The sequence below is a fragment of the Xiphophorus hellerii genome, chromosome 12 (genome assembly GCF_003331165.1).
Source record: "Xiphophorus hellerii strain 12219 chromosome 12, Xiphophorus_hellerii-4.1, whole genome shotgun sequence".
Lineage (NCBI taxonomy): Eukaryota > Metazoa > Chordata > Actinopteri > Cyprinodontiformes > Poeciliidae > Xiphophorus > Xiphophorus hellerii.
The window spans coordinates 10634085-10644373 of record NC_045683.1 but is presented as its reverse complement, the minus strand read 5'-3'; the positions used below and the strand labels follow the sequence as shown (position 1 = coordinate 10644373).

General features: G+C 40.0%; 2 protein-coding genes across 2 annotated transcripts; both read right to left on the bottom strand.

The window, feature by feature from the left end:
• Nucleotides 1-1686: 1686 nt before the first annotated feature.
• Nucleotides 1687-6044, bottom strand: LOC116730431 (betaine--homocysteine S-methyltransferase 1). Its single transcript, XM_032579673.1, has 8 exons — nucleotides 5923-6044; nucleotides 4887-5019; nucleotides 4360-4472; nucleotides 4088-4279; nucleotides 3840-3987; nucleotides 2556-2738; nucleotides 2229-2457; nucleotides 1687-2130 (listed from the first exon to the last, which is right to left on the bottom strand). The coding sequence occupies exons 1-8, from the start codon at nucleotides 5938-5940 to the stop codon at nucleotides 1953-1955; spliced, it is 1194 nt and encodes a 397-aa protein (XP_032435564.1). The 5' UTR covers nucleotides 5941-6044; the 3' UTR covers nucleotides 1687-1952.
• A 1112-nt stretch (nucleotides 6045-7156) lies between these two features.
• On the bottom strand, nucleotides 7157-10197 carry LOC116730429 (betaine--homocysteine S-methyltransferase 1-like). Its single transcript, XM_032579671.1, has 8 exons — nucleotides 10084-10197; nucleotides 9484-9616; nucleotides 9288-9400; nucleotides 9004-9195; nucleotides 8191-8338; nucleotides 7925-8107; nucleotides 7598-7826; nucleotides 7157-7488 (listed from the first exon to the last, which is right to left on the bottom strand). Exons 1-8 carry the CDS (start codon nucleotides 10099-10101, stop codon nucleotides 7299-7301), a joined length of 1206 nt encoding a protein of 401 aa, XP_032435562.1. The 5' UTR covers nucleotides 10102-10197; the 3' UTR covers nucleotides 7157-7298.
• Nucleotides 10198-10289: the final 92 nt, after the last annotated feature.

The window sequence follows — 10289 nt, the reverse complement described above, 5'->3', positions numbered from 1 at the left end:
GCTTATTGGCATCTGTAAACCTGGTTTTGAACTTGCTTGCCTTTCCTATATTCGTTAAATTTAGTCTAAATTGCTATCGCTATGGCTTCTGTCCCCCCTTGAACAGAGGAGTCTAGGTAGCCTGCTACAGTCAACATTAGGCCTAAGCTAAATACACCACGTGTGGAACTGAAACAATGCCAAACAAAGTTCATTTATGGTCAAGATTTCACAATACAGTAGTGCCTAGTGACCAAGCTATAGTTACTGAAACACGAGGATTATAACCATTTCATAAGAAGTTACCTCGATGTGTTTCTTCAAGTTGGACGGGGAGTTTTTGTAAGATAGAATTTCCATGTGACTGCTACTGATTGCGAGACTTGCTTTGTGTTTAATGGGAGAAGCGAAACAGGTGTATCCTAATTAAAAGTAAAGAAATCAAGAAATGGCAAAAAATGTGGAATGAAGATAAGAAAGGAAGAAGATTATATGAAGTACAAAAGTCAGTTTGAATTCGAAGCATTAATGAACGAAACAGAAGAGAAGAAATAATAATTAGTAGATTAAGAGTAGGTCATACCTACTTAAATGACATGCTTTATAAAATAGGGAGGAAAAATAATGATAAATGTGAGAGATGTGGAGAGAAAGAAAATGTAGAACACATATTGATGAACTGTAAGTCAAATGAACTCGAAAGGGAAGAATTAAAGAGAATAGTTAGAAATATGGGGCATGAATGGAATCTTAAAGGTATATTAGGAAATGAAGGAAACATAACAGATATTCACAAATTAAGGAAAGCATTGTTTATTTATCTTAAGAATACAAAATTAAAAAGTAGAATTTAATAGATATGAAGTAATGCTTCTACACACTCATGTACAGTAGGTGGCGGTATGCACCTTAAAGTTGCTTGTGATCCGCCATAATAGAAAAGAAGAAGAAGAAGAAGTATCCTATTGGTGGTGATGAACAAGCCCAGGCACTTTGTTCGGTAGCCTACTTGCTACTTGCTAATCAGTAGGTGGGGTCAAAACACTTGCGTTTCTCTCTCTCGCTTTTTTGTAACGAGTAACTAAACCACACATTGAAAATGTATCGGAGTAAAAGTACGCAATTAAGTTCGGAAATATAGTGAAGTAAAAGTGAAAGTCATCAAAAATTTTCATACTCCAGGAAAGTATGAAGTACTCCAAAATATACTTAAGTAAAGTAGTGAAGTATTTTTACTTCGTTACTATACAACACTGATCGCGGCTCTCCATAGTATACAGCAGCTCATTCAGTGTTGATGGCTGACTAGTTCAAGTAATGTTTTTTTTTCAGTAGCGGAAAAATGTCCATTTTTAGTTGTTCCATATTTTCTCTAAATGTTAAGAAAATTCTCGGAAAGCTTGGGTTGATTTGGAGTTCATCTGACAATTTATGACTGATAGTAGATGTGAACTACAGAGAAATGAAAGCTAATAAGACATTAACAACCCAAAACCTGTAATAACACAGTATTATTTATCTGGTGGAAAATATTATATTTATTCATATAAATTTGTTTCTTCTTTCTAAAGTACAAGAATAAATTTAATCTGATCATACTTAAACAGAGTTTTAATATTTTTAATGCTTACAATTTGAAGTGTGCAAATCTTTTTTCTAGTATTGATGGTGGAAGAAGTAAGACATCAAAAACTTCATTCAACACAGTTAAGTAGCCAATTTGTGTTTTATTAGATATTACTTCATTTCACAAACTGGTCCAGGATAATGGAAAACAAACAGGTCCCTTTTTCAACATGTGGCTAACTCCTAACCTGAGACACTGTGGCCTCATTTTCCAAGAAATCGATGTACAGAGCAGTGCAGTCTCAAGTTAGAAATTGCTGCTTGGTTTATACAAAACTGTCCACTATATTGTGCTTAGGTGCTTCATGCAGCTGCTTAACTCGCATCTGCTTTCAGGTGGGAAACACTCAGTGGTTCTTTGACCTGTCAAACAGCTGTTTGAGTTGGTCCTTGGTGGTGGCCTCTTTCTGCTGCATGAGATCAGCGTGGCCCCTGGTAACACCCCAGGAGTCTGGGGCCGACATGGATGGACACAAAGGGCGGCCAGAGGCTGGCTTCAGGTTCTCCCAGTAATCACGGCGGGCTCTGAATGACAGTGAGGAGATTAGCTGGATCACATTGGTGATTAGAAGCCACAATATGTTCATTTCCGAGGTAATAAAAGACAAATGGTTGCTCCTTACCTGGCTCTGACCCAGGGTTTGGTGTGCATCTCCAGACCAGCACCCCACATTCCATGTTTCTCTGATGCAGCAGGGAGGAAGCCCCTCTCTAGGGCCAGCTCCTCTGACACAGCCCTAATGTGATAAGGCTCATAGCCACAGCAGCCTCCGATGTAGTGGATGCCAGCATTGTAGGCCTCCCTGGCGTACTGGTGCATGTCCCAGCGGGTCAGGATTCTGGGCTCCAGGGCTAAGAAACAAGAAAACACAAGACAGAAAAACATAAGATGCTAAATTACAACATTCGCTTTTCTCCACTTTTTCTATGTGGAAGCAGGTTGCTGTTACCAAAGGGGAATTCAGGCAGATCGATGAATCCCTGACAGTTGCAGTCGGGAGTATGGTACGCCAGCGGCTGCACCATGTAGTGAGCCTTCAGCCCGGCCTTCTCAACTCCCTCCTTCATCATCTTAACAGTCTTCACACAGGTCAGGGGGTCAAAGTGGCAGTTGACTCCCACAATCTGGGCGCCTAGACAGCATGCAGAAGTTAGAGGAAAACCCTTATTTAAGCGCACAACAATGTTATTAACTAAAACCTTGTCATTACCTTTAGCTAGAAATGCCATTAAAAGTTTATTCTGGTCGCAAGATATTGTGCTATTACCAAATGCTTTAAGTCCTTAATATGTTTATAACCCACATTTAATAAAACAAACTTCCTACTGCCATACCTTTAACCACAGCAGATCCACATTTCTGACACTACTTGAATTTAATTTTTTTTTATTTTTGCACCTTTTGCTCTTGTAATACAGTTGAAAACAGACATAGATAAATATTGTATGAATATGACCCATTTTCTCACTGTGTCACATTATATTTGTCTATGCTTTTCCTGTTAGGATTACCTAAATTATTTCTGCTTACTAAATGCCAGAAAAAGTGGAGAGAGAGTTATATTTTTAATAATGTTCTACCAAGTCAAAGTTTGCATGCATCCCCTTAATATTTGATTGATAGTCCAACTTTATAGCTTTACTCAGATCTTCTGGGCACAATTTTCTATCTGCCTGAGATCAGCATTTTTTTTAATGGTCAATCAAAAATAATTACTTTGTTTTCCTTAAGCCACTTTGAAATGAAATTGGAAGTGTCTATTTAGAAAACCGTTTGCAGCTGAGGTTTTATTTCCCGGTTGGTGTTTTGAGATGTTTCTTCAACATTTTCATGTAATATTCTTTACTCGTGCTGTTATCAATTTTGTGAGCTTTTTCACTTTCTCATAAAGCAAAAACCAATACCACATGTGTGTTCGTGGTTTTACCCTAAAATACATCCACAGGACTACCTCCATTTTGAATAGTCCTGGAAGCCTTGACATCATCAATGATTACTAAAACATTTAATTCAATGAAATGAATTAAGAACATACATACTTCATAATTCCAAAATGTCAAAAAAACAAAAAAACATCAATTTAAAAATCCTCTCATTCATCATTCTGGCACTTGGTAAAGTGAAATAATTTTGGTAATCCTAACTGACCTAAAGCTTTGGGTCCAGCTGTGTATGTGTGTAAGACTTAAACTTAACGATTAGTTTGGGGTACGTTAAAGACTCTGTTACGTACCGGCTTTAACGAGCTTGGCGGCACAGTCTCCAGGTGAGTTGCCGTGCATGTCTCCCTCAGGTCCGATGCACAGAGTGGCCGCCACAGGCTTTCCCGACTCCTTCAGGACCTCCACCGCCCACACAGCCTCTTCAACATGCTCAAAGTACTGCAGGACAAAGCTCTCAGTCAAATCATGGTCATCAACATCTATCCAGCAGATACTACATCCAATAAATATTTTTACTCCTCAATAGCTTAATCTCTACCTCAGCAATGAGGAAGTCAACATTCTTCTTAGTGAACACGTCCAGTTGTTTCTTGAAGATGGCTTTCACCTCCTGGTCGCTCTTACAGCTCAGGTAGGATGGAGTCTGGGACACTCCTCCGGCCACCAGAGCGTCGCCCTCATTGGCGACTTCCCGGGCCAGATCGCAGGCGGCCTCGTTGATCTGAGCTCCCTGTAGGCCAATTTAAAAAAAATTAAAAATGAAATGCAAATCCATAAAGTGTCACAAAGAGTTATAATCTCTTGTCTTACAGTGAGGGCGAGCTTGTTGCCTCTGTTCTCCAACTTGTCATCACTGGCATAGAAAGTGAAGGTCTGCATGACGTTGGCTCCAGCCCGCAGAAACTCCCTGTGCAGCTGACGCACTGGAAGTCAACCAGAGAGGATGAAATGAAAAATTATAAGAATACAAGAAGCATATAAGGATTTGTTTTAATGTCATTTCATAAACCTGTAGGAAATGTTGAACGTTTTCTTGATTGTGCTGAGTTAGGATTTAGTAATCCACTGACTTGAAGAGCCTTCTTGATTTGTTTGTGTTCCTTGAATGAGATTTTACTTTAACATTTACTTTAAGAATGTCAACGTTTGAAAAGATTTTCTGAAATTGTACATTGTTGCAGGAGAGCTAATCAGATTCCTGTCCTGTATGCCAACTGAAGAAAATGTAACAGTTCAACATTTTGTATAAGTACCTTAATTTGGTGTGGAGTTCATCATTGAAGATGCAGAAATAATATTTTTTTTAGCAGAATTTCAACATTAAAGTTTAATCTCACCAGCTTCTGGGTGCTCTGCAGCAGCCTCAGGGGTCCAGGGCCCAGCCTTGACGTATCCTCTTTTCTCCAGGGCAAACACAAACCCTCCATCCCCGATCACAATCTCTCCAGCGTCAAGACGTTCCAAGATACCCTGTAATAATTTATCAGTGATTTCAGTAAAACATTGGATCAGGCTGCAAATAAATCAGCTGAGCCAAAAATAACTTCTGTTCTCATTCCAGGACAATGTTATGAACACCGTCTGATTTTAATCTCTAACAATCCAATATGTGTTGTACAATGTGTGTCCTGAAATCTTTTAATCCATTCCGCTTTATCACAGTCGCAATGAGTCATGAAAACAGCTGCTTGTGAAATAATCTTGTACCCTTTGACACCAGAAGCCTTTATCAAAATGTAAGAGTTAAACTTTATCACCATCTGGATTCTGCAAAATGAATCTGCATCCAAGTAGGTCAAGAAATGCAATCTGCAGAGCGAATAAAATGTATTACGTTTTCCCTTCCTTGCAGGAGTGATTTGTCGTTGTTCATTCTTGCTGTTTAATGTAAGATGATCTCTTCCTAGTCCACACTCAAGAAATTGACTTTTTCTTCATAATCAACAGAATTTAGGCCAGTCGTAAGCTTAAAAAAATATAAAGCAAATGTTTTTAATACTTTAAAAAATTTATTCTAACCAATCTACCGTTTAGAAAAAGTAAAAAAACAAAAAACAAAACATGATTTCAACACATTTCCAGGACAGAAGCTTAGAATCAAGGCTTTATAAAACATATCTTATTAGTTGCACTGGTGTTTCATTTCTGCAGCAACAGTTGGCATTTTGGAGAAATGTGACTCTGGTATGCCAGCTGTGCAGAAGCTTTATTAGGAGTCCACAACCACCGGACCCCCACGTGTTGTTAAAGGAAAAATAAAACCCTCCTTGAAATGAAGCATCTTAGTAAAATACCAACTGCAGTTTGGGTTAATCAGTCCTAAACCAAAAATAATACGCTTTCTCAGAAAGCATTCCTGTTTTTCACACATACCTTCTTTGTCGGTGCCATTCTCCTGCTGCTGTGTGGACCCCTGACTGCTCAGACTTTGAGAAGCTGAAGTGACACCAGAGAGGTGCAGGGGGCCTCATTAAATCCCCCTGAAGCAGGGGAGGGGTCTGTGCAGGGGCCACTCTGATTGGTAAAAGACAAGTTACTCAACACCTCCCCTTTTTAACTGAATGAGAGCACTGGGAATGCGTTTTTGTGTCTAGTTTGGTCCGGATTAATTACGGTTCTCCGTGTTTTCTGTGTACTTCTCTGCTGGCTTGTGGTTTTCTGTTTGTTTGATTTTTTAAAATTATTTTTTGACACATACAGTGCGTCTTGTTTCAGTCACACAATAACGTTTTATATTGGGGTTTAATGTGATAAACAAAGCAATGCATTGTGATAAAAATACAAATCTTATAAGAGTGATGTATATTTGTGACCACCATCTTTGAGGCAATACTTTGCAGAACCACCAGCCACTTGTTTATATCAGTGTCTTTCAGTCAGTCTCTGAACCAGTTTGACGCACCTGAAGTCTAAACTCTACTCTGCAGTTCTACTTTGCAAAATAGCTCCTGTTTAGTCAGATTTGATGGAGGTCTTTAAATTCTAAGTTATAGATTTGAATCTGGATTTTGACCCGTTATGTATTGAGTTAAACTATTCTCTTGTAACTTTGGCTGTTTGTTTTTAGCGCTGTTGAAATGTGATCTTTTCAGGTTTTCTTCCAGTGTTACCCTGTGTCCAGCTCTTCCTGCAGAAACAGATCATTTCCACACCATAATGCTGCCACTGTTATGTTTCATCATGTGGGCGGTGTGTTTAGTGTAATGTTTAGAGATACGTTTTCCTTTGCTGAAAGTGTTTTACATCATGGTTCATTCTAAATGTTCAAGTTTGAGTGTTATAGCAAAATAGAATTGGGATATTTTATGAATTTCTGTCAATTTCAGCGTTATAGCTGCTGCTGAAAAATCCAGATATGATCAATGCACTAAAGGAGTTGCTCTTTTGGCCCCTTCAAATTTCACAAAAACTTTAATTAAAATAGCATTAAAATTTGTAGTTGCAGTGTGACAAAATGTTTTTATAAGGTAATGTAAATTCAGTTTGTATTAGAAAGTTATTGAGTCAATTTCTGAATCAGTAAATGTGTGAAATATGTTAGAAGCAATAAATGACTCATTTGTTGCACTGATCCACTGATTGAAACAGACCCAGAGCTTTCAGATTGTGTAACAAACTCAGATTTTATTGTTTCAGGGGTTGTCATTTTAAGACTCCTCCACTGGAGCATTGCTTCTGGACTAAAGTGAAAAACTCTGTCATGTTGACGTAAGAGACAGACACATTTCTATTTATTTAGTGCATGATGTTCATGCAGAAGATTTGACCTTCTTCTGCTTCTCCAGCACATGCTTCATTTCCTGGGTGCTAGTTGCCTCTTTGTGCTGCAGCAGGTCACTGTGGCCCTTGGTCACTCCCCAGCTCTCCGGTGTAGATAATGACGGGCACTTGGGACGACCAGATGCAGGTCGGATGTTTTCCCAGTATTCGCGTCGGGACCTGTTATAGATGGAAACAAAAGAAATGACTTTTTTGTTGTGTCACAAAAGAATCAACAAAAAAACAAAGAGGTGGATTGCAGAGTTCTTGATGTTTGCAGATGTTTTACCTGGCTCTGACCCAGGGTTTGGTGTGCATCTCCAGACCAGCACCCCACATTCCATGTTTCTCTGATGCAGCAGGGAGGAAGCCCCTCTCTAGGGCCAGCTCCTCTGACACAGCCCTGATGTGATAAGGCTCATAGCCACAGCAGCCTCCGATGTAGTGGATGCCAGCATTGTAGGCCTCCCTGGCGTACTGGTGCATGTCCCAGCGGGTCAGGATTCTGGGCTCCAGGGCTAAGAAACAAGAAAACACAGACAGGAAAAACACAAGATGCTAAATTACAACATTCGCTTTTCTCCACTTTTTCTATGTGGAAGCAGGTTGTTGTTACCAAAGGGGAATTCAGGCAGATCAATGAATCCCTGACAGTTGCAGTCGGGAGTATGGTACGCCAGCGGCTGCACCATGTAGTGAGCCTTCAGCCCGGCCTTCTCCACTCCCTCCTTCATCATCTTCACAGTCTTTACACAGGTCAGGGGGTCAAAGTGGCAGTTGACTCCCACAATCTGGGCACCTTGGAGTTCAAAGTAAAAATATTACAGTCAAATAAGGAAGAAATCTGAGAAGTTTCATTTTTGCAAACTCTTCAGGGCGCACCAGCTTTCACCAGCCGGATGGCACACTCTGCGGGCGAGACGCCGTGCATGTCTCCCTCTGGTCCGATGCACAGAGAGGCGGCCACTGGCTTCCCGCTGGTCTTCAGCACCTGAACAGCCCACCCTGCTTCCTCCACATGCTCAAAGTACTGCCAACACATAAACACAGCATGAAGCATTAAATGACTTTTCAGGCTAAGTACATTTGGCCGTTTAAAGCCTGATACAAAAAGAAACTGTCATAAAAATGAAAAATGGAGGTGTGTGACAAAGCAAAATTTAAGTTGATTTTGCAGGTGGCCAAATATTTTTTTAAGAGTGATGGTTTTGCAAACAGAGTATTTTGTAAAGAAAACTCAGAAGTCCATACTATTGCTAAGTGTATGCAATAAATACTATGCAACTATTTGAAAATTGTATCACAAACATGAAATACATCCTCAAACTTAAATAAATCAGAATTAACACATATCCTCTCTATTGCTCCATCTTTGTTTTTGGTGCACGTCTGTAACTATTTTGCATCGGCACATGCAGGAATGATGATTTGGGTGCAAATCTGTTCTGAATTCACATCAGAATTATAAAATCACATAACAAAATCTAATAGCATTTATCAGTTTATAATTTTACAAACAGTTTTAAAATTAGATTTTTCCCGTTTATTTTTATTTTTTGCTTTTGATATAGAATACACAGAATATATTCAGCACAACAGTCAGTCAACTCAGCAGGTTTTTGAGAAAAGCAGTCATTCTACAGCCGGAGCGATCAATGATTTGACGTTATCGAGTTAAGAGCTAAATGAATTCACCTCGGCAATCAGGAAGTCCACATTCTTTTTGACAAACACGTCCAGCTGTTTCTTAAAGATGGCTTTCACTTCCGTCTCGCTCTTGCAGCTCAGGTAGGACGGAGTCTGGGCCACTCCTCCAGCTACCAGTGCGTCTCCTTCCTTGGCAACTTCCCTCGCCAGGTCACAAGCAGCCTCGTTGATTTGTGCTCCCTGGAAAAAACAAACAAACAACTGATTATCACCTTTACTGCTTGCTGAAAAGACCTGTTTGGAGCATTGAGGTGCTGTCCTTGGGCACTTACAGTGATTTTCAGTGCCTGACCCCTGTTCTCCAGTTTGTCATCGCTGGCGTAGAATGTGAAGGCCTGCATGACGTTGGCTCCCGCCCTGAGGAACTCCCTGTGCAGCTGTCGCACTGATAAAAAAACATATCCTGTCACCTTAATGTGAAAGTGTGAGATTGAATTTGGATTAAATGTAAGATTAAAACTGTGATACCAGCTTCAGGGTGAGTGACAGTAGCCTCAGGAGTCCATGGCCCAGCTTTCACGTAGCCCCGTTTCTCCAGAGCAAACACAAAACCTCCATCACCGATTACAATCTCTCCGGCATTCAGACGCTCCAGGATCCCCTGCGTGAGAAGAAATATCTATTTAATCTGGGTTTAATACTTTAAAAGATGAGTCGTGCTTCTTTCTTATACCTCAGTTAAGAAAAAAAAAAAACACAATTAAAAAGGGCAAAATAAAATGTGTTCTTGCAAAACAGAAGGAACAGAAATTGATGTTTTGGATGAATAATTTGAAAATTGATCAAAAATCACTGCGCAATCACAAAAATGCAACCAGATGTGCCTTAGGGGTACAAAGGTGCAAAGATAAGGCTGTATTTTCTTTTGCCAGAAATCAGCATGGACTGACAAAGTCTGGATTTTCAACTAAACGCCTTGACACAGTTCAATATTTTAAAAAAAGCTGCATGAACACCTTCCCAGTAACAGCACAGACGAAAGAACATCCACCTCCAGCAGTTTCTTTACATTAACCCATTTTCAATCTGTGTGATGCATTGGGAAAATCTCTGCAGAGTGTGTGTTACCTTCTTGGTTGGTGCCATCTTCGTCCCGTCTCAGTCGCAGCGCAAAGCACTTGGTAACAGCGAGCTCCTCAGCTGACCTGATGAGTACCAGAAGCTGCTTGTCTCCTCTTTTATATAGCAGCAGGATGAATGGGAGGATTTCAGCTTGGTGCCAAATTTACGTCAAATATGTACATGTCTGTTTGAATGTTGTGCAACGCGGCCAA

Coding starts and splice junctions, on each gene's coding strand:
- LOC116730431 (XM_032579673.1), bottom strand. Junction 4,280..4,359: donor GCAACAAGCTCGCCCTCACT/GTAAGACAAGAG, acceptor ATTGGCCTACAG/GGAGCTCAGATCAACGAGGC. Junction 2,458..2,555: donor TCTGCCTGAATTCCCCTTTG/GTAACAGCAACC, acceptor CTTGTTTCTTAG/CCCTGGAGCCCAGAATCCTG.
- LOC116730429 (XM_032579671.1), bottom strand. Junction 9,196..9,287: donor GTCAGGCACTGAAAATCACT/GTAAGTGCCCAA, acceptor TGTTTTTTCCAG/GGAGCACAAATCAACGAGGC. Junction 7,827..7,924: donor TCTGCCTGAATTCCCCTTTG/GTAACAACAACC, acceptor CTTGTTTCTTAG/CCCTGGAGCCCAGAATCCTG.